Source organism: Salarias fasciatus, chromosome 6, assembly GCF_902148845.1.
Source record: "Salarias fasciatus chromosome 6, fSalaFa1.1, whole genome shotgun sequence".
NCBI lineage: Eukaryota > Metazoa > Chordata > Actinopteri > Blenniiformes > Blenniidae > Salarias > Salarias fasciatus.
Window position 1 is genome coordinate 28,647,226 of NC_043750.1, and position 24,183 is coordinate 28,671,408.

Here is a 24,183-nt window from a genome sequence, read left to right on the forward strand (position 1 = left end):
AAATAAACACAAAAAATTAACATAACCAATCACAGATGTCTCAAAACAATGTTGATTCCTGGGAGTTTCAGCCAGAGAAAAGGTCTTGGAAGATCTATAGAGAGAGAGAGAGAGAGATAGAGGTAAAGAGCTGGAGGAGGAGGAGGAGGAGGAGGAGGAGGAGGAGAGGATGGGGGCAGAAGAGGAGGAGGGGGTCCGTCTTTGATCTCGGTGCATGTCTGCCATGCTGTTTTCCTTCAAGGCTTCCTGGCAAGTTTCAGTAGACACCAGCGGGCCCACTCTCAGGGATCGGACACTAATGGATCAGTTAAAGGGGCCTATTCTTTATGGCCAGGCTAAGTGTTATCATCTGGGGTTAAAGACACTGACCATGGAGCAAACCCCTGTCAGATAGCCCCTCCTCGGGGGGATTACAGTAGGTCTTTTGCCAAAGCGAGGAGCCAATTGAGTGAAAGTGGTTCTCATTTTTTTGTTTTGCTTTGGCTCATTTATCTCGCTTCGATCTCTCTCTTCATCTCGTACCCCCCTCCCCCTTTCCCCCCCTCGCTTTGTTTCTGCTCACTCTTTCCTTGTTCTTTCCACAGACACACATCAGGGAATACCTCTCTAAAGCCCCCAGAATGCCGCTTGAAGCCATTTGTCAGCTGCATAAGACAGAAAGCTGAGGATGGATTCCAGAGGTTGAGGTGACCCCTCTCATACAGCGGTTTATCCGTGGGACCTGTCAGGGCCGCCCGGCTCAAATATGATGCAGGGCCCGTCAGATAAGGATCACAAAGACAGAGACATGCCTCCCGAAGTGATCGTGCTCTGGCTGCGTTTCTGTTTAATGAGCGGGCCGAGGGGCTGGATTGACAGCTCATAGCCTCCCTCTAATTGAATGTGATAGCCTCAGTCATTAAGTTAATTGGCAGCTGGTCTTGATCAGGACCTGTCAAACTCGCTCAAAAGATTTTATGGCATAATTTCTGAAGTCAATTGGAAAGGCTCAGAGTGAATTCCAGCCCTGTGAGAACGGAGCGGACCTTTTTTCGCTCCGCGTCTTTTCATCACGTCATGTCTAACAGCGTGCGTTGTGTCAACGTGTGGCGGGCGGCGCAGAGGTAGCTGCACACGCATGAGTTCACATGAAGTGGGCCAGGTAAAGACTTGACTCCACTCACACTAAATGATCCTTGAAGCAGGAGAGGATCCACAGTTTCTTCACTACTTTTGTGCTTCTAGTTTAGAGTGACCAACAGTCGCTCCTAAACAAAGCCACACAGTCAAAACTGAATATTAATGCCTCTATTTGCCTTTTATCTATGCAAAAATGTGTCAGAAAGCCAGAGGTTGAACAAAATCTTAGACATTTCATACATTCTGACAAAAACACTGAATGGATCTGTCACTGTCTACACACTGCTGAAGTAGAATATCAGACAATGTAAAGTGCACTTTGCAACAAAGGAGCCTAAATATGACTTTAAAGATACATTAGACATTTGAAATGAAATGTTTTGGCCCTTTCACTGGACAGGAAGAGATGTGGAATTTACCAAAAATCTAGTCTTTCCTCATAAAAGGTGAAGCTAACACTGCAAAAACTTAAAGTTTTACTAATTATTTTTAGATGTTATAGTGAAAATGATGTGATTTAAAATAAAATTCACTTCAAAAGTATATTTCAGCAAGCTAGAGAGGCTTTTCAAGAAATAGTGCAGCTTAAATTGGGAGAGTTTTTTTTTTTAACTTAATTCAAAAATACACCTTGGAAAAAAATCACCCAACAGAAGTGTTAGAAGTGAAAACTAATAAAAACGTAATATAAAATCTTTCCTTCAAGCTTTGAGATTTCAATGACTGCGTCCATAAATTCCTTCAAACCAGAAAGTCTGTGATCCGCACTGTTACACTGCTTTTCACTGAACTGAATTTCACCAAATTGAAACTGATTTGTTTTTAATCTTCACTTTTCACAATGAATTGCAGTCGATATTAAACATGCCTTCATTTCCAGTTAAAGATAGCCCCTCTGAATTTCTCTTTTACTGCTGTTTGTTTGAAATTTACCAAAAACCACATTATCCTTCTCTTAACATAAGAGATTTTAAAATATGTATTTGTAATTAAGAATTAAAAAGACTATTTGTTCAGTAAAACTGGCTAATGGCAGTCAGATTCTCGTCTTAAATAAAACTTGTCTTGCACTTTTAAAACATTACTTTCTTCACAGAACAACAGTGAAAGAAAGAAATTTAAAAATAAATGCATAAATACATAGTTGTTTCTTTAATATCACAAAAAAAACAAGGCCATTTTAGATTCAGCCATGGAAAAAAATGTATAAGCTGTTGTCAAGCTTGTTATTCTGTTTGCATGAGAAACAACACTTACTGTAAATCACACATCACAGTCTGAGTACGTGGCTGGATGACGCCAGTAAAGCAACATCTACAAAGTAAAACACAGACATCTTGATTTATCTGAAGTCCCTTCTTTAACGTGAGCTTTATCCAAACCTGGATTTAACATTTTCTCCCGCACCGGCTTCACCTCGCCACCGTTTAATCCGTCAGTCACAGAGCGTTTCCGTCTGAACCTCTCACATCTCAGTGAAGCCGGAGCGGGGACCTGTTGTAAAATAGCCAATAACACGTGTTTCAAATTGGCCATTGGTTATAGATGGCTTTACAAGGCTGGCTGCTTATCGGCCCAGTGGCATTTCCCCGTGTTGATGAAGCACCAGGGAGTTGTGGGTCAATTAGTTTGCCGGAGCAGAAATTCCTGCAGACAGCCAATTAAAGCTCTTGGCCCCGGCGGCGGCGGAGCACGCTCTTCCTGTTGACGGCTCGCGCAGTTATTCTGAGCCCCCGGCAGCTCCAAAACCTTATTCTGAGTCCAGGAGTTATTACGAGAGCGCTTTAGGAGATCTCCATAGTTAGCAGAAATTGCTCTTTAAAAAAAAAAAGTTAAAGCATGTGTTGCTCTCTGCAGACAACACAAAGCAGTGATTGATTCCTTTATTTCGTGCTTTTAAGTCACTGGAACGAGTACAGATAAACACAACAAGTAAGAAAAAAAGTAAACAAAATCAAAACGGGTTAGAAGGAGTTCATGTGTTCAAAGGAGCGCTCCGCACCCGAGTGATTGGAGCGAGGGCCAGACTGGTGCAACAAAGATGACAGCAGATGATTGCAGGGAATCAGCTTTCCCCTCCGCGCTCTGTCACAATGGCCTCTGAGAGGAAACCTATCTTCTCCAGTGAGTTGGGTAAACATTCGAATCATTTTCCCTTTCCTCCTCTGTCACAAACTTTTATCCTGAAGTCTTTTGTTGGGACGGCGGACGGTCGTCTTTGTGACGTGATGCAAGCGGAGCGTGACGGTAAACACGGCTCCGTTTGTGGGATCTCTGTCGTGGATGTTTGGAGAGCGGCAAGCCGCTGAGTCACGAGCGGACACGTGAGTGTGTGAGGATGTGGAGGGACCAACCCAGCATTGTGTTAACTCTTGAATGTAAGTCGCAGTGCCGGGTTTACAAATCATCACATCTCCTTTACGTTCCTTCACTTTGGACCGTAGAGATAGAAATTTGCCTCCATGGGTTTAATTCAAAGTCAGTCAGAAAGCAAACTTGGGACATAAACTTGGGGGCAACGATGAAAAGAGTGATATCTGAAGAGCATTACTTCACACAGATGACATTTAAAGCTTTAAAAAAGTGTTAAAAGCACACTGGATTCCTGTTATGCATTGTCATCAGTCTCACACAAGCAGCAGTCTCACTGTTCAGCGTTTCCATTTCACCGTGTATTCTATTACAGCCATCAATTCACCGCGGTTAGCTTTGAAATAACAGGGCGAAATGTCGACGTTGGCGCATCCAGACACCAAACTACAGCAAATCTCCGCTTTTTTAAATGTGTGAGGTTTCCACTTTTCCATCGCGACAATCGGCCGGGAATGTGGAACTTCAAAGCTGGACCATATAATTTGATCAGATTCAGTCACACACTGATGAGCATTGTGTCAGTCTGTGTGTCAGTCTGAGTGTGTGTGTGTGTGTGTGTGTGTGTGTGTGTGTGCGTGTGCCAGGGGCCTCACATAAAAGAGTCCGAGTTCCTGGGATCACTATCATCCCTGCAGCTACAGCGACATACACAACCACTTACCATCACTTATAACAAGTCCGTAGACGAGGCGGGCGTCAGCTGATCCACGCCGACAGGCACAAGAAGTGGCAACCTGGGAGGACGGGCCTTTAAAACCCAATTACCCCGTGGAGCCGGTGTCGTTTCAAAGGCCAACAGTAGAAGATGCTGGCCCCCGATAAGGGACACATGTGTTCCATCACACTTAATTGAAGCAGGGTTTCTTGAAAAAGAAACAACCCCGGAGCAATATGACAAAACAAACAGATTTAAGGACATAACAACTGTATTTGTAATAGGAACGTTTTTCATGGTGCATGGAAATTGCTTTTTTGGGGGGCATATTTCTTTTTCAGAGAGATATTTTCTCAGCATAGTAAATGTGTGTACGTGCATATGTGTGAATATTTCTCTCTCTTTTTTTTTTTTTTTTTACTGGACATCATCCTGTCTTGGAGAGCGCACCATGACGGTAGGTTTCCAAACCTTCCCAAATTTGATTACAGGTCTGCAAAAACCTCAAACAATGCCGTGGCAAGCATGTCACTTCCAGTCACAAGCCAAAGTCCTCCTCTGTTTTATTTTCCCTTCTTGCTCGCTCTCTTTTCATCCTCATGATCAGAAGTTAAGAATAAAGACATAAGTCATGTGTTTTAACAGGAAACACACAGAACAAATTTACAGAGAAGAAAAAAGAAGTTAAGCTTAGCTGGAAAAAGACCATGAGCTCTGATTTATGTGCAATGTAAACAAAAAGCAACACTAATTTTGAGAGACATTAAAACAGTATGAGCTGATTCAGCAGATTTATCATCTTTTGTGTAGATGTACTGTAAGGATTCAAATGTTGGGAACATTTGGTGGAAATAAAAAGAGTCAAAAAGTTGAATAAATCAGACTTAATGAAGGTTTTAACATTCGGCGTGTTTCTTTCCATGTAAAACATGTGAAAGAGAAACACAGAGTCCACTGTATCTGGACTCAAAGTGTTGCTCCCGGTCCGTTCCCATCATCTGTAGGATGTATTTTGCATTTACAATTTCTCATTTAAAGGGATATTATTACCTCTCTGGCACCGGGCCCTGTTTTTGAAATCATTCCCCTTTAATGTTAAATCATGTGGACATTAAAGTCTTTCCTTGACTTACAAGACATGACATCTCTGGAAACATACAACCCAGGTCAAAGATGGAGCTCATTAAAGGATTGCACACGACCACAAATTCACTGAGAGAAAAAGGGGATGAAGAGGGAAAAAAAAAAATGTTTAGTTAAGTCAAGCCTCAGTCATCGGGGAAAAGCTCGGCTTTGTGAGCGGCCGCTGGAGATGAGAGACAAAGACAGTCTTGTGCGGAGCAGCTCGACGAGGCTCGCCTGTCTTTTTCACTCTATCACGGGGGAAACTGTGTTTGTTATCGACAATGGCTTTTAACAAGCACCACAAGCAATGAGGGGATATGACTACGAGGAGATACAACCTCAAAATAATCCACACTGTACTTTCCTCCCTCTGATGTTAAATTAAAACCACATTTTTAAAAGGTCAGATATGAATACAGGCTGGTGCAGCTATTTGATCACAGCCTGTTTTTCCCCGTTCCCAGTGGCACCGAACCACGCAGCATTAGATGTTCTCTTTTTAATCGAGCAAGTCACTCCCATTTTCCCTCACGGCTCAGGTATTCACACTCCGCCATCAATTACCCTATATAAACTGATCTAAAACACATAATGATGCACATGATCCAGCCAGTGACTCTCTACACACGGACAGCAGAGAAATCTCAAATTGAGTTCCTCGCCGCATCTGCAGCCGACGCTCAGCCAGGCGTAACTACAGCTAACTATTTGTCTCATTAACTGCAGTTTGTTTCCCATTAAACCCGGCCAGGGAGACACTTAATGACCCCACAGACAAGCAAATTACAGAGTTAATATCGCAAACCTTAATTAGGCTTTACTAGCACCCTCAGTTTTGGAAAAAGTTATTTTAAAATCTTAATTTTCCAAAGACATCCAATAGACCAGACTGCAGCTTCACACGACAACTTTATGCATCCCATAACTGGTCAATAATCCCATTCGCTTCATTTGGAGAGCTTCCCCCCCCCTCTCACCGCTGCTGAATTGCCCAACATCATGATGCAATTTTGGGTTTTTTTAATCACCGTTTTAGCAGTTACAGCGCGGCTGTCCGATTTCCTGTAACAAAAGTGTGTGTAGCGCCATTAGTGCGAGTAATTCTGCACAGCAGGCCTCCAGTTGTGGATGTGATCGGGCCGAGGAGAAAACAACAAGCCACACAATGGAAAACCTGAGCTAATGTCCCCGATTGTCCCACCTTGTTGTGGTTGTTTTGTGGTGCAATTACATTCTTGAGACATTATGGGGGGGAGAAGTGCCCACAGATGGGATTGGGTCCCAGGGCGCTGCGGTTCTGTGCGTATGCGCACCGTTTCTGCAGACCCGCGCTGTTTTTCAGGTGTGTTTAGTGTTTCCTATGGCTTGTCATAAGGGAAACTGAAATGTGCGTCCCTTAAGGTTTCCTAAATGGGTCTGGAGGAGTGCTGGAAAGTTACTGCAAGGTCAGCGGTGAGTCATGGAGCCGATGGCGGTCCACTGGGGAGCGCGGTGCGGCGCTGGGATCGTTCGCTACTGTGTCACTGTTACATTAAGAGACGTCAAGGTCAGACTTTTTTAAGTGCTTCAACAAAGAATCTCCTATTCTCTCGCTCCAAAGTCATCCTGTGGGCCGGAGAGCACCTATAGTTCAACGTGTTTTTACATAAACCCAGTGCCATATGCCTGACAACATGGAGGCGAGCGCCGCGCCGCATTTTCAGTCCAAAGCAGAAGTCAAACAAGCAAAGTCACGCAGCAGGTCAGATATTGGAAATCGTGCACTTTTAGGGAATGAAAAGCAAAGCGGGGAAGAATTCTTGTCCTGTTTTAAACTTTGTCTTATATAAACGTAGCTGGAGCTCGGGTGATATCTGATAAAATAGATCAAAATTACATTATTGGCTTTTATAGCCCACTGAAAACATAGCCCAAAGGTATGCTATTTGGCAGAGAGCAGCTCGTAATATGTCTAAGAATTGTTACCATCTGGCTTGACTGCAGGGAATGCTTCTCTCTTAAAAACCTCAAAGTCAAAATGATACAAGGAGAACGCAGCATTCATAACCAGGTTGGCGTTTTATGGACGCCTGTCCACACTGATTTGGCTCCACGGAGTCTTGAAGATAACGTGGGTTATTTAGAAGCAATCTTTTTTTTTTTTTCCTCCAGAAAGTGCTGCAGGATTGGAATACTGCATCAGATTTAAAGAATGACAGTTCCTGTTTTAAAGTGGAGTGTTCTTCGTGAAATTTGTTCGTTTCCCTCTCGAAAGTGACCTGTGGTAATGCTTTAAGTTATGACATGCTGAAGAGATGAGGAGGGAAGAGCGCAGTGTGATCCTCTGTTTCTGGATGGTTTTATCGATACGGCCCTCCAAAAAACACATATATACCCACACACACACAGACAAAATTTAGCCACCACTTTTCAACCGTTTTTTTTTTTTTTTTTTTTCCTGAGCTACACCCTTCTAATCGCTCTCCTGTACACAGTTTCAGCCCCCATTACCTTATTATGAGATTACAATGTCAATGTGGTCAGAATTGTGACAATTACAGTAAGTGGTGGAGTAATTTTCGGCATTAAATGGGGTCTTTGTGAGCTCCGTGGCCGTGTATTTCCGCGGCCTGTCACGGCCTGAAAGGTGGAAGGAGTCGGACGCGTTCTCATGTGCACAATGGGGCGAGCAGGTACACACACGCATGTGTGTAAATACAGGAGCACGGGAGTTACTCACTGCTGTTTGCAAACACACATGCAGTGCGTGTGTGTGTGTGTGTGTGTGTGTGTGTATTTGTGTGAGGTTCCTGCAGCATATGAAACATGAGTCGCTGTTTAGCAGTGCAAACCGTGGGGGGAGTTGGTGGGGGTGGGGGCTGTTTTCTCAATGCCTCCTTGACCTGTCACTATTGATGATGTGTGTATGTGCGCGGTTTGATGTATGTGTGCATGCGTGTGCGTGAGAGTGTGTGAGAATCCAGCAGACATCTACGGCGGGGGTGGAGGGGTGAGGGGAGGGGGGACACAGCCTCCTCCCCTGGCCGGTATCCTCTCATGCCACCACCAACCCCCCTCCCCTCCTCCTGGCGCCCTGGTATGAGAGAGAAAGCTGTTGTTAATAAAAAGTTTTCAAAGAATGGGATGAAAAGGGAGGTGAAATTGAGCGGCCCTGGCCGTATTATTTCTTCTCCGTATGGGAGCTGGCCTCTCGCGGTCTCTCCGACGCTCTCGGACCGGGAGGGGGTCGCCGGCTCGGTGACCATTACTGCCCTCGGGCCAAAGCAAATGATTTGCCTCTCTGAGGCTTCAAAGGGGAGCAATTACACTTAAGTAACCAAATGAATAGATAGCCCAGCTTGGCAGCAGTTTGGGGGAAACAGTGGAGGCCTTTCAGGGAAGAGGCACCACACCTTAGGAGTAATATGTAACAGCTCACATCTCGGAGAGGAGGGGAAAAAAGGGAGTAGAAGAAAATAAACAAGTGGATAGTCTGCCACTGAATTCAGAGGGGGAAAAAGGTGCTGAAACCATCCCAAACCAAAACAACAACACCACTTAGAGTGGTTTACCAGTCCACCCGATAGCTTTTAAACTAATTGTTCCCTTACTAAAATCGAGATCCAACCACCAGTCACATTGGCTGACATGTTACTCAAAAATCATGTTGTATTCAACATCATATTGTTGTAAATTTGGGAGAAATTAGAGTGAAAATTATCTTTATTTTTTTAAATGCTCCATAAATGAGACATATTATTTTCATTGTTTTGGTTTTGCTGAGTTGTTTATTTGAGATGATCTTCAGAAAAAGTTGAATTCTGTTACCACAGCAAGGGTGTGTTTGCATGATGCTTGTGTTTGTTTGATTGTTTGTTTGTTGATGGTTCACACAATTAGCATGAACACACACACATCAAACGGAGCTAAACGCTCTCGGGGAGACGATGCTGAAACGAGATATAAATCATCCCCGGCGCTGAATCAAACTGTGTGTTGCACAATGAATAACATTAATTGCTATCTGGAGAGTGGTGCATTGCCCTCCTGTGAGTGGCACACACATAAAGTCACCCTCTGCCCGCTGCTGAAAGGCTTGAAAAAGGCCCTATTGAGTGAAGTGGAGACTGGGAGTTTGGTAGGGGGGGCTCACCTGTGGAGAGGACTCTATAGCTGCATAGAAGGCCCAACAGCTGCCAGGGTTGTAAGTCTAGGCACCTAGCGGAGCCGCAGAATGGGAAATGCAAGAAGCTCTTTCAATGCGCTGCCACTTAGTAACAGAAGGCATGTGCCAAACTTGCAGAATGAGAATGAAAACTCCCCCTTCGGAGTTCACTAAATATCAGCAGCGACTCTCTTTTTATCTCCTCCCCTCTCTCCCTCCTCCCCTCTGTCTTTTCTCCTTCTCCTTTAGTCTATTATAATTCCTCCATAAAAGAACAATGGCTGACTGAAAGACCCCCAAACCACAGAGATATACCAACAATCGACGGGGGGAGATGGAAGAAGTAGGGAGGGGGGGGGGACTCGGCTGAAGTGTGGAAGCCATCAATTACCGAGGGCCTAAAGTTAACATCCCAGCAGGATATGGGCATTAGAATGCAGATATAATCCGGCTATGGGCGGCAGATGCCGAGCGGAGCGGTCAAAAGAGCATCTCGGGCTCATGAGAGGACATATGCAGTGTGGGAGACTCCGGCCTCCGCTGCCTCTCCGTGGAATCTCCAGAAGAATAGAAAAGTAAATTGAATGATGATTGCAGGAGCGGATCAAAAGACCCATTGTGTGGAGCTTCGTGGAATTATGGGTTTGAAATGTAACAAATAACCGGCGTCTCATATGATGCTCGCCAATACCGAGGGTCCGGTCTCGATAAATCTCTGGCCTCGAGGCCGAGAGTGGGGTTCAGCCCTGCAACAAGTGGCCTCCGAGAGCTCCGGCCGGGGTCAGAAACGCACCGCGATTCCTTCACACGCACCGTCCTAACGGGATTTTCCCCTCTCGCCGCATCCCTCTATTCAAGACTCGGCCCTGCAGGCTCCCTCGCGCTGCTAATTTACAGGAGCCCGCAGGCTACCTTCACAGTCAGGACAGTGCAATTGTATTTTCAGGCTCATTAAGCAATAACACAGAAAAAAGGGGAGCTCTACTTTCCCGTGCGCGCTCTGCCCAGCCGCGAGAGAAAGGGGAGCGAGAAGAGATGAAAGGTGGGATGAAGAAATGCAGCAAAGTCTTCAATTATACTTGTGAGCCTCTATCGGGTTGTTTGTGTTTACTACATGGGTTTGTTTTGGAGCTGAAGAGGAGGAGGAGGAGGAGGAGGAGGAGGAGGAGGAGGAGAGGAGGAGGAGGAAGAAAGGCCGCAAAGTCGCTGGTCTCGATCTTCTGAGAACCAATCCGGCTGCTCAGTAGCAGCTCTATTCAGCGCCGACCCATGCTTGTTTATTTGAAAGAGACCCCGCTTTTTTAACTTCCCACCCTCGCCATTGTTCCACGTCTCATGGCGAGGACTTTGAAATTGTAATCTCAGGATATTCAAACACACACATTTGTTCTGACCTTTGCTTCCTGCAATAACATTATTACTATGAGACGAGCGGCGATCCGCTGTGCAATCAGCCACGTTTCACTCAGGAGTCCTACTTTTATTGATCTATAAAGACGTATATAAAAGCTTCAGTTAAGACAAGGATTTTAAAGAAATGCATGAAATAAAAATATATTGACAGTTAGAAAAATTAAAGCAGCTTTTTAATTTGATTATGTTTCATCGCAAATTCAAGAAATTGTTTATTAAATATACCAAAATATAAACGTACAATCAATGTAATGGAAAAAATTTCTAGCAGGATCTACTTCATGGCTTTTACCTATATGTATATATACATATATATACATATATATATATATATATATATATATATATATATATATATATATATATATATATTTTTTTTTTTTTTTTTTTTTTTTTTTTAATGCGACTGCCTTCACGTCATGGAGACTTTTTATTGCCACAAGATTGTCATTTATCTGGTGCAAAGTACGTATTCATGCTATTAAACTGTGGATTATTTTTTTTGTTGTTGTTGCTCAAAACCGTTTCAGTCATTGCTGATTTATTGTCTTTACTTTAATTATCTATTTTCAGAGAAACAAAGTGTAATCCATCTTTAAATTGTTTTAAATTGTCAGCAGCAAATACATCATTCAGTGACTATATCTATATATATCCTGTTTAAATAACACCTAATACTTTTTTATGACATGAAACCAAAAGTACCAAAAGTATACCTTTTGCCAAATTGCTGTAATTTATACAATGGTTCCTGGTTTTGGCCTTGCTGAGTTTTAAAGCCAGCAGTAAAAGAGAAAATTGATGCTGCTGCCTTGTTTTTCTTTTTTCCTCAGATACACTGCATCGCAGCTTTGGCTGCGAAGAGTCTATGAGATTGTGGCGACATTCTTGGGTTTGTGAATGAGACCGCAGAGTAGCCACACAGAGTTCCTCGGTGCCAAGTGCTCAGCCGAACTCGCCCACTCGCATTGTCTATAGACTTTCCTCAAGAATGTGGATTTCTATGGCCGATGGCGAGCCGCAAGTAATTGCCTACTGCATTGTCACCTCTTGCGGTTTTTGCTCCCTAACAATCCTTATTGGCAGCAGAGCTCAGGAGGAACTCTCCATGTTTTTCAAGACACAGGAGGGGAGCGCACAGCCTCGGCGGCGCGTTGAAAACACAGCTGGTATCTGCACTTGAGGAAGCGTTAACTGAAGACCGAGTTCGAAATGCAAATTCCACCACCGGCGACAAATAAATAGAACCGGTGTGAGTCAGAGAGAGCAGCAGTAACACCGCAGGATGCTCAGTGCCTTGATTGCTTTTTTACAGTCCAAAAACGAAGCCATGATGAAGGCAATTTGCTTCCCTCGCGCCGGCACGGCAAGAATATTTCCCTCATTACCCGACATTCAAGCACAGGGCACTCCGATGCCACAAGAGGAAGTGGCTTTGGCAGAAAATGTCAAACCAGCGTTTAAGTGCAGGATTGAAGCTGGTCTGATGTGGACTGGATCAACTTGTTAAGTCAAATGAAAGGTCAAAGATATTTTCCAGAGTGCCGAGCCACACAAATAACTTCTTTTTAAAGTGCCGTTAAACAGAGAGTGCCATGCTGGCCTCCACATGGAGGCGGAATATACGGAAGTGTTGACAGAGACAGAACATGGAGCACAAGAATGGATATGAATTCCTTTTTTTTAATGTAGGAATGAATATCATCCTCAGACAGTGCAACAGGTTGAAAAAGTGCATATGAGGCACTAACATCCCGCCTCTCTTCCACTGGTGACAGCGAGCAGAGACCTGTTGTGATAGTCCGCTCACGTGTCGCTGTCCGCTCCGCAGTCTGTCACGTCAGCAAAGTGTCCGTCTCGTGGAGGCCGGTAGCTACAGGTCTTTGTGCCGCGGCTGACACATCTCACAGGGATTAGGTTCCACGGCTCGCTCGCTCCACTAAATGACGTGTTTGTTTGCCGCAGTGGGGAATTCGCTTTATTGTCGATGGAAGACGGACACCGGCTCACCTGGAAGCGCGGAGAGTCCGAGTTTAGTTGCTAGCAAACTGAGAGGCGGTCTGAGATGGAAAACATCGTTAAAATCTTGCTTTGAGGGATCGCTGATCAAAAACATGTGATTAGAAATTCCCACGTAAACTCTGTAGCCTCCAACTGTTTTTCTCACGTAGCTCAATGTGCCACCACTTGGCCCTCACACTCGATGATTTGGCTAAACGGTTTCGTTGAGGCATGAGAGTAATGAGAAAATGGCCCCGTGCTCATGCATGTGAGAAATAAAAAAAAAGAAAAGGTTTTCATTTCTGGTGCCAGCTGAGGGGAGAGTGCTTCCCATTGCGCTTGAATCAACCTTGAGGAGCAGATCTGCTTTCAAACTCACTAACGCCTCATGACACAGTTCACTCGCCTGCATGCTGTTACAGAAATGTCTTTTTGGGGAAGGGAGAAGGGGTCCGGAGTTAAATATACCGGACCAAGCGCCAGGGGTGGGGTGGCATCTGTACGTCTCCCGGTTTATCTCGCATGTACCTGTATCGGATGAACCACCGCATGAGTACGTTTCCCTCATCCCTCGCATGGAGGGGGAGACGGAGGGAAGGGGGGGGGGGGGCACATTTAAACCTAAACACGAACCAGGTGGGTGACGAGAGGCCGCGGTGTGCGAGGAGACAGAGGGCTGGCTTCATCAGATAGGAAATGAGGGAGCAAGACCGAACATCAGGATTTACTCAGGCTGAGACATCAACCGAAGAGTTGTTCCTCTCACCTGACGAGGAGCCAGTTGTTCTTTCGAAAGCCCAACCATCGGCGATCTCGCATTTTCTCCTTTGTTTTGGGGAAAAACAGCAGCTGATAGAGAGTCTCGCAGCTGCATGACAGTCAGACGCTGAGTCAGACGTGAGATGCAGCTGCGGAGCATAAAGGTCTTGTGGTTGCTGAACCAGGAAAGTCTAATGGGTTAATTCTTCATTGTTTCATGCAATTGAGCAATTAGTCATTAAGGTGCTATAAAGTAATGTGGTGGAGTAAGAGGGCGAGGGGTTTAAGGAGTAGTGTCATTTATCTTCTCGCTAATCCGCTGTTTGATGACTGTGGAGCCTCTGCTGAGGCTGGAGGCCACAGAACGCAGCTGACGCGTTTAAAGCACGTCTGCTCCGAGATGTTGAGACGGAAGAATTCAAATGATTAACATCAACAGCGTCGAGGGATTTACTGCAGAGCTGTGAGCAACTGCAAAAATACCTGAGTACCACTGAGAGTGTCAACCAGCAGACATTCACAATGAAATTCAAAATACAGTTTGTTTCATTATTTAATTTGCTTTTTTTTAAAAAAAAAAAAAAAAAATCTAAATATTCTCAATTCACATGGTCTCGCATGAAAACACATCTCTCTGAAAAGATCTGAGTTTGGAAAGATGGATTTTTAAACTTTTAAGTCTGAGAACATGGAATTAAAAAGGAAACAGAATCAAGACATCATCAGTGGGATAAAACGTACCTGACAGGCTGTTTAGCGGAAAGAAGATTAGTAATCCATCCATTGATCCATCTTTGATTCCTGCTTGATCCCTACAAGAGTCATGGAGATTTGGAACCTTTTTAAATACACATGCTAAAATACTTATTATATAATAAATCCAATACAATCTCTTCAGTAATAATAATAATGAAATATCAAGCAACAGGACTGATTATTAATGTTATAAACATGAACAGAGTTAAATGTATAAAAAGGGGAAAACTTTTGGTTTCTGCCTACACCTGTTTTTCTGATATCTGCAGGATTTTTCCTACAAAATTGACACAATTTACACTGTGAATGACAGTTAAACAAAGAATCTAAATTTTGATCTCACGCACTTTCATTAAGGAGTCAAAGGCTCATTTTTCATATGATTTTCGAACAGATTCACATAAAAAAGTAAATGCAGGCTGCTTGTGAGCTCTCACCAGCTGAGTTCTCACCAAAACGCCAGAGACTTTATTACAGCATTTAAATATATGTACGTCTAAATGAAATAAATTAAAGTCAGTCATTCGTCTTGCCCAGGACCTGAAACAGTTAACCGCTTCCTTGCAGCTCCATGCAGTGGACTATGAATATTTGGAGGACAATTGGTTAAGTGGAGTTAACTGTTGCCTTTTTCTCCCTGAGGTATCTTCCTTTTTGATCCTGCCGAGCCTGGCGCCTTGCAGAACACAACTTGTCTGGCTTATAAATAGTATGACCTGGAGAAAGAAAACGCCTGTTGCTTCTCAACCGGCTCCATTGTGCAGGAGAGGAGCTCATGACAGGCCTTAAATTGCTGTAATGCTGTGTGACCAACAGTCATCCCTAATCAATTTCTCTACTGGCTGCACACGTTTTCTTGTATATTTCTCTTTATTTGCGTCTTTTTATGTTGATTAGATCAATTCACAGATGTTAAGAATCATTTTCTTATCTATTTTTTTTTTTTTTTTTTATCCTTGTAATAAAACGTGTTTTTCACTCGTGTTCGTCTTTCTTTCCTCTTACCTGTCTTTAAACTTTGTTGTTGATTCCAGTTCGGGCGCAACTTTCCTAACTCAAGGAATGGTATGGATGAAACTGCCCATCTAATGGATGTAAATGGTCGAGAGAGCCCTCCCCACTGGTTAATTGCGCTAAAATTGGTCTAAGCTACTTTGTGAGAGCCATCAATAGAGGCGCGCCGCATGGGGTCTGTATGATGAACGTCTCCTTCCTGCAGAGGCCTCTTGATGTTCTCTTGGAAGGCAGCAGACCAATCGAAAGCGCACTCAGACGCGTCACGAGACTAAAGTGAAGAGCTGATTGGGTACAGAGCCTCAGAGGGAACAGCCCCTGTCCTTTTATAGACGACCCCGTCCAGCGCGTAAAAGCTACCGGGCGCCGCTGACATCGCAAAGACGCACACTGGACACTGCACACACCTCAGCCGCGCGCAATTCCTCTGAGCGGGCCACACCGAGGTGCATGGCCCCATCCTCTTCTGTCATGATGAATCCTGTGCAGGGGTCGCCGTCCCAGGAGTCAAGCAGCTTCACCAAAAGGATGAGACGGATACAGAGGGCGAGGAGCCTCAGCCGAAAGACATGACCACCGAGAAAGGATACAAACACCAGCGGAGCAGCCTCCCGTTCAGCGTTGGAGTCGCTCATTTCCAAGAAGACTACCTGTCGGACTTCTTATTCCGCCTCAGATTTGACTCTGGCGCTGCCGAAGGCCGCTGCGGGGCAAGGCGCGCAGTCTCTCCCAAGGACTTTTTACGCGGAGAGGAAAGAGTCAGCGGGAGAACACGCAGAGTGTTTCCAGTAACTCCAGCGAAGACAGCGCGCAGTTTTGTGAGAAAGATCAGAGCACTTGGTTCCAGACGTCCTCCTTCTCCACGCCTCCGCGTAAGTACGCAGCTCCGCTGTATCGGTTGCTAAAAACCGCATTTATCCATCATCTCTGCAAGGAAATCCACACTTCATGTCAAATCATTTTACGCTTCAGACACATGGTTATCAGAAATTATGCTGCCTTGCTCTGCTGCAGTTGGATCAATTTTGCTTTTCACCTGAGAAGTCTGTTTTATTATTTTTTAATATATTACAAAAATTCAACATTTACGATTGCGCACAGGAACCCAAATTTTCAATTTTTTATTTTATTTTTTCATTTGAAGAAGTTGTATAAAAAGTTATAGTGTGACAGTGTGAGTAAATATATGAGTTCTGTCACTCAACGCTGTCAGCCTCACACAACTTTCACGTGTCAGTTTAACCACGGTCAAAAGCATGTCTATCCATTTTATATTCATTGATTCTTCAGGACGTGATGCGCAGTCAGTTTCACTTCATCTCGATGTAATCTCACTTGTTCTTTTTTGATTTTCTTTTTTTGAACAGGGAGTTCAAGTCCCACTCCGTGCACTCTAAGGAAACATAAAAACAACAGGAAACCTCGCACGCCCTTCACTACCTCCCAGCTGCTGGCGCTGGAGCGCAAGTTTCGCCAGAAGCAGTACCTCTCCATCGCCGAGAGAGCCGAGTTCTCCAACTCTCTCAACTTAACGGAGACTCAGGTCAAAATATGGTTTCAGAACAGGAGGGCCAAGGCCAAGAGACTGCAGGAGGCCGAGCTGGAAAAGTTTAAACTGGCCTCCAAGCCCGTGCTGCCAGCCTTCGCGCTGCCTTTCCCCCTCGGAGCGCACGTGGGTTCCCCGACCTGGGCTCCGTCTCAAACGCTTCCGAGGCCCAGTCTGCGGTCCCGGGACTGTTCAGTGGACCCGTCACTTATGGAATGTACTATTTGTCTTAGTCTTTTTTTCTTCTTCTTCTTCTCTGCGTGCGTAATGCATGTGTGCGTATGTGCGTTTGATCATGGATGCAATACACTTACGAATGAGGATGCTGCATCTCTCTGCTCCCGCCTCAGAAAGCCTGATTTGTATTTACAGACAGGAGATTTAGATTTTTTTTTCTCCCAGAGCTGAAAACGACTAAAACACGGGGCTGTTTCTGATCCATAAAGTGTGCGTAAATGGAGCAAAAAGCGTCCACTCGCCATCCTCGCTCCTGCGGGCTTTAATTCCACAGGCGAAAGTCCAGACGTAAATGTGAGGGGTTTTTTTTAAACGACATGCCTTAAATTTATCCCTCCATCTCCCGGGCTGTCCTCCGCTGTCGAAACTGGACGTTTAATTTAGTGTCTGGGCCTGAAAGCAATAAAGCGGAGTGAGAGCAAATAAAGCAACAGAAAAGTACTTAATCGCTGTCAGTGCCTTAAGACCACGCAGTGTGCTCTCTTTATTATCACTTCAAGTATTTCTCTAACTCTGCAATCACCGTTTTGTAACATCTTTGGGTGGTATTGCAGTTTCCCGAAGTTGCTGTATTAAAAGTTTGTATTTCCTCACGGCAGATCTTGTGTTGATTTCTATATTTTGTGAAAAAAAGGGACACATTCTATTTTAGGAAAATATACGTATAGTCATTTTTTACTCTCACAACGTGGCCTTTAAGGGAGTGATGCCAGCCTTCTTTTCTTTGAGGATTTTTGCTGTAAATGTAAATAAAATTTGTAGTGTTCAGAAAGCCCTGCAGCCCTCACTTGAAAGCAGGGAAAATGGTATTTATTGCACATCTTTGTATCTGTACTGTGTACATACATCAGTCTATCTTCAGTTACTTGTAAAAAACTGTTTTAGTAAATAAACATTATTCAAGACCTCTGGACTCATTTTATTACATTTTCTTACTCTTTTTTTGTCATTTTGAGTGCATATAATATTTCATCATGCTTCTGGATCAATAGACAGACTAATCTGGACAAAGGAATTTGAAAGAATATATCAAGACAACAGAATCACTAAGGAACTTTTTCGTGGGTTTGTTCGAAGTGCAAAATGCGCAGCCATGCTCTTGGACTGTTCTGTATTTTTAGTTGAAGCTATAATGTAAAAACATAAACTACTGTTCCCAAAAATTACTGTTAAATTAGATGATTGATCTATAGGAGATATAAACATCTGAATAAACTATGATCACCTCAGTGTTGATGATATGGTCTTTAAATTGGCTGTTTTTAACAAAAAATGGCTTCAATATTTTTACAAATTCATAAAAAAACCCAGCTTGATTTGGAAAAGAACAAGAACATGTCTATATTTTGAAGTAACTTCTTTGAGTAGCTTTAAAATAATTGTAATTTTCGTTCGGGAACGTAAGCAGCTTTTTTATACTTCAGTTATTTTTTTTTCAACCTACGTATATTGCTCTTTAGCAGATGTTAAAAACTATGTCGCCTTTTATTTTATTTTTTTAGATGTTTAACCACTGATGATGTAAAGTGTGTAAAGTAGTCCACCCAACAGTTCATTTGTATAACAAACAAACTCTCCAGCGATCACTTTTTGAAAATTAGTTTAAATTAGTGCATTTTCGGTGCTTTGGCCCATGTAAAGATATGTCAATCAACGTTTTGCACAAGATGCACACATTAAACTAACTTCTGGATGTAATTCGTTGTTTGAACGGGATTTTAAATGAGACACATTTATTATCTCCAAAGCTTGTTGCAGATCAACGCACACCGCAGGTTTAAACTCTGTATGATATGAAATATATTGATTCAATTATGATTTTCACAGAAACGTAACTAAGCACACAACTCAAAAATTTTCATTCATTCTCGTTAATTATTTATTCTTTTGCTTCAGAGAAGAAAACCATTGTATTCCTCCATACTAAAGCCTGTCCACACGACAGATAGTTAAATTTAGATGTTTTATAAAATGATTAAGTTTTTAAGCTCCTCGTTGCAGCATATAAGCAGACATCGTATGAAATACTTTCAAAAGTTTTCGGCACATGAACGAAACCTGTGTCGCTGGCTGTAAGTGCTATAAGCGTCCAGCAGGGGGCAGAGGCGCCTCCCCGCCGCCCCGCTGCGGTAGAAGAAGACTCACTTCCGGCGCTCCGTCCTGTCTGCAGACATCCGGAGCAGCGAGGTGAGTACACAACCGGAGCGGCGCTCTCTATCAAATAATTTCTTTCAACGTCGTAAATGGTCATATGTGCGCTTCACACTTGCACGAATGTGCACAAATCTTCAATGTGAAGTAATCGGAGAGCCTGTGTTTTTAGAAAATACCGACATTAAAGACGAAAGACTCTGACCTTGGCTAGCAGGCTAACACAGGAGCTAACGTTAGCTGGATCCTTAGAACTGGAACAAAATGTCAAGGACGACGTATCTCCTTTCATGCAAGTTTTCTTAAAATATATATTAAAACGTTCATATATTCGCATAGATGTTCAAGCATTTGAAAAGAAACGACGAGGCCGCACTAATCCGCTTCATTGGTTGTTCGCCATTGCGATTCATTAAATGAGCGTCTTATGGCGCATAAACCCCCAAGTTTGTAAAAGTGATTTTAACACCCAATTACAGTGCATGGAATTGTTCATCCCAGAAGTAAGCCGCGTCTGAATATATGTTTAATTCAGATGGTTTCTGCATTTTCTGGGTGATTAACATCAACGAATATACGTCGATCCTTGCGGACTTGCACACATTCTGATGTATTAAAGTGTTTTCCGGTTAAACTGGGAGAACCTGCAGATATCATGTCCAGACTGTTAGTAACTCCAAAGGTCGACCTCAATGACGAAGAGTGTCACTGCTTTGACATGACTTTGACGTATGGAAACAATCCTGCATTGTAATCACGCCACGTAGGAAAGATGCAGATTTTCACCCATACCTAATTATCGCAAGCGAGAATGCACCTGAATGATTTTCATTAAAATTCAATTCAAAATTCAATTACATATATGTATATAAAATTGCAGTTGTTAATCAGTAAATTTATGTAAAGCACTTATGGACGATTTGTGCAATCTACCGATTGCGCTACCCGAATAATGGATTCTATATTTACGCAAAGTTCCATCGATCGCGCCTCGCATTTTAACGATATAAATTGGCACGCAGTGGTTGCTAAAGCAATATGTGCTCTAATGAAGGATCCCTTATTTGCACAGTGAAATCAGTAGCTCACACTCATCATCTTAAAGAGCCAGACACAGCAACAGTTCAAGAATCTAATAATTTAGTTTTGAAATGTTGCAAGCAATTTATCGATCACTTGTCTATTTCTGAGGAATTGTAGCAGCTCTTAATGGAAGTTCGTGCACAACTGGAACAGATTACCTTTGTAAATGGATGAAGCTATTAAACAAACAGTGGCAGGTTATATAACATAAATCCATGTCCATGTGAACATTTTGATTATCAGTAGACACATTTTCAAATCAGTCGTCTGGTGCCAAACTGTATCCTGTTGTTAACTTTGTGGAGTGATTTAGTTTTTTTTTTTTTTTATTTCTAGCAGACAGTTTTGCTTGGATTTGTATTCCAGGTGATTTTAGTATTTTTCATTGAGTGTTAATTCAGAATAAATAAGATTTTCTTGTTATTTCAGAGAGTCAAGATGGCAGGACGTCGTGTTGCCCTCAAGGCCATTGATTGGGTGGCGTTCGCCGAGCGGGTTCCCCCCAACCAGAGAGGCATGTTCAATGCCCTGAAGACTCGCAGTGATGCCATCGCTGCCAAGTATGTTCTCACCACAACTACAGTTCTGTGCAAATGTGTTGTTCTGTTATTCTGATTTTTGAGTCCTCTGAATAACAGCTGCTTGTTTGAAGATGCCTTGCCTCCTTGTGTGTGATTAACATAACTTTAACTGCAGTTGAGATTACATGAAGGTGAAGATCTTTACACAGAGGTGTCCGCTGCAGGGCTGCTTTAAGATGCTGTGGATCATCGAAATATGAAGCAGCATGTACACACAAAGGTGTACATACATCTGCATCTTACAGCTTTTTTATATCAGGACAATAGTTTGTGCTGTTCTCACAAACAGTTTTAGATAACCATTTGGGCAAGTTCTCTGTAAGAAGTTGCTCATATCCCAAACAATTCTTTTAAATATTAGAAGGTCGTCATTTAGCATCAAAGAATCAACAACTTTTTCCTTAATTTTTCAGAGATTGTAGTCAAATGGACAGAATTTGACTGATTCTGCTCGAAATTGCATGACTTGTCAGAAATTCAGGAAAAGAGTTCAAAGGGTCACAGTTTGAAACGTTGCTGAGCCACAAGGATCACCACTATTCTGGATCAGCTTTGTTTAATGGTGTTTAGACTCAATAATAGTCTATAGACTATGGAGGAAGAGTTCTGTATAAAACATCTTTAATTTTCAGTTAAACATTAAACAAGCACAAACAATTTGGTGAAGTTTTCTGTATTATGTTGTTGACCGCTGCTTGATGCATGCATCGGCTCAGTCACCATTTTTACAGGAAATTGCATTTGTCTGGAAAAGTGTTTTGCTTTTTCAACTGCAAAGTCTTGAAAATTACTTACAAATACTGGCATGTATCTTGCTTAGTAACGTGTCTTTGCCGTATCTTTTTTGTTTTCTGGATGTGGTTGTTGTGCAAGCTATTTGTGGATCCCTGCTGCAGTTACGCTGAACGTCTCTCTCTTGTCATGATGAACCTTTTAAATAGTTTGCTTTTGTTTGATGCGCCGTCTTTATGGTTCAGTTTTAACACTGTTTTTTTTGTGGTCACCAGGCTCGCCTCCCTGCCAGAATCTCCTGTAGCCATCGACTGGAGTCACTACAAGGCCGCAGTGGCCAAAGCTGGCATGGTCGATGACTTTGAGAAGAAGGTGAGTTTTTTTTCCCTTTTTTTTTTTTAATATACATGCAATGAAACATTAAAAAGATCAAAATGTAAGTTTTCATGTTTTTCTCAATTCTGCTTTAAGTGATATACTAAGTTATTGATCCAAAACAAATGTGTGATGGCATTGTAGCCAATCCAAACAATTGATCTTTTTTTTTTTTAATACATTTTTTTGGCCAAAATCCTTTTATGTAAGCAATACTGAATGAAACGTCTTAAATCTTGCTTTTTCTTCACACTGCAGTATCAAATTGCGTCATGTCACACAGTGCAAACCCCTCTGTTAGTTTCACAAGACTGTTTAATGTGAGCTGGTTTGTTTCAGTGGTGAAATATTTCTCTCTTTCACACAGTTCAAAGCGCTGCAGATCCCACAGCCTGTTGACACACAGACAAGTGCCATTGATGCACAGGAGGCTGAGTCTGTAAGTGATTCTGTCAAACATATGCATTTAATCATGTTTTTAAGAAATTATATACATAAATATGATCTGAAAAGGCTCGTATTCACATCACACGCACAGTCATAGTAATGTGACAATTTGTAAATGTGCATGAATCGCTGAAATCTGAGATATTTATGCACACTGTGTGGAAAAAGATGTAGTTAGTTTTTATTTTTACCCTCTTTAAAAACTTTATTCTCTTGCAGAGCAAAAGTGCGTTAGCCTACATTGAAGAATCAAAGGCTCGCATCGCCCAGTATGAAAAAGAGGTGAGACATTAAAATAATATTAATATGAATTGTTTTGTTAAAGCTTATCATGCTGGCTGTAATTTTGACTTTTTCTTCCCTCAGTTGGATAAGTTTAAGAACATGATCCCCTTCGATCAGATGACCATCGGAGGACCTCAACGAAACCTTCCCCGAGACCACGTTGGACAAGGTCAAATACCCTACTGGCCCCACAAGCCCATTTCTGAATTGTAATTCCACTACTGGAAATCACCTCACAATAAAGATTATGTATTTTAAAACAGACCAATTTGATGACGTGATTATTTGTGTAGAAACGCTCACTGGATGTCGCGAATGAACTCTTGTATTTTGGTGAGCTGCTGGTTTTGTCCACATGGGAGCAGTGTTGCTTCAGTTTTACTAAAAGTAAAAGTTGAGCTTATAGAGCAAAGCACTTTTCTCAAAATTGTAAACTGTAGCCACTAGTTCAACCAAATGCTATGTAAACTGAGGTGTTTGTGTAAAACGATTATATAAGTTGATTATCTTCAATCTGGCAGTCATTCCGCCACGTGGCTGAAATCTAATATTAAAACACATTGAGTCACAATACAAGTAAATGTAAATGAGTTCTTTTTACTTGTTACTCATTAAAGGAATGTTAAATGACTGGACTGGGCTGGATTCCTAAATATTCAGGTATAAGTCTTGAATTGTTAGTGTAGATTACTGTATTTGCTGCCTCTGAAAGGCTTCACATGGTCTGACACTTACCAGTGTCTTTATTGCGATTAATAAAGTTAGACTACCTAGTGTGATGAGGTCTGTTGTCTCAGAATGTTTAAGATTTGGGCTTTAGGGGATGTCTATGTGCTTACATTTTTTTTTCCAGATACCCATAGAAATAAAAAACATGCATTTAGTGATCCTAAATGAACAATGGTCTCTGTGTTTGACTGTCCAGGGAATCTTCACCTATAGTCAGCTGGGATTGTCTCCAGAAAATACCAACAGGAACACTATTATAAAGAAATACAGTTACACTGCAAATATGCACCACCATGAGAAAATTAGTTGAAAGGGGTGTGTTTTGTGTCAAGGAGGAACCTGGGGGCCTTTACATGGAAATGACACAGAGTAACTTCCATATCTCTGTATTATCCGTGTCCTGGAACATGTAGTCCAATAATCCGCCCATGTGTTTACGCACTTGGACAATGCAGTGTCCTCTGTAGAGGTCCGTGTTCGAGTTAAGTCCACGTCAATCACTAATTCTATCCAATCACGGATCTCCTTGTTGTATCCCTTAATAGTCATTGGACGTTGGTATTTATTTACATAGAAGTAGGCGGGTCTTTAAGCCTTGCATTCGCATTGGTCGAGCCTTTCCGGATCTCAGTTGTTGATTGGCCAGTCTTCTTGTGGG

General features: G+C 42.6%; 2 protein-coding genes across 2 annotated transcripts; both read left to right on the forward strand.

The window, feature by feature from the left end:
• The first annotated feature begins 15,772 nt into the window (after positions 1–15,772).
• Positions 15,773–17,244, forward strand: LOC115390521 (homeobox protein MSH-C-like). The gene is given in 6 exon segments (XM_030094420.1): positions 15,773–15,864; positions 15,867–15,982; positions 15,984–16,124; positions 16,126–16,231; positions 16,727–17,080; positions 17,083–17,244. Coding segments are annotated over 6 exon segments (828 nt in total). The 5' UTR covers positions 15,773–15,809; the 3' UTR covers positions 17,139–17,244.
• A 2,015-nt stretch (positions 17,245–19,259) lies between these two features.
• On the forward strand, positions 19,260–23,431 carry atp5pd (ATP synthase peripheral stalk subunit d). Its single transcript, XM_030093917.1, is given in 8 exon segments — positions 19,260–19,329; positions 20,806–20,936; positions 21,965–22,061; positions 22,432–22,503; positions 22,731–22,793; positions 22,878–22,922; positions 22,924–22,969; positions 22,972–23,431. Coding segments are annotated over 7 exon segments (483 nt in total). The 5' UTR covers positions 19,260–19,329; positions 20,806–20,814; the 3' UTR covers positions 23,010–23,431.
• Positions 23,432–24,183: the final 752 nt, after the last annotated feature.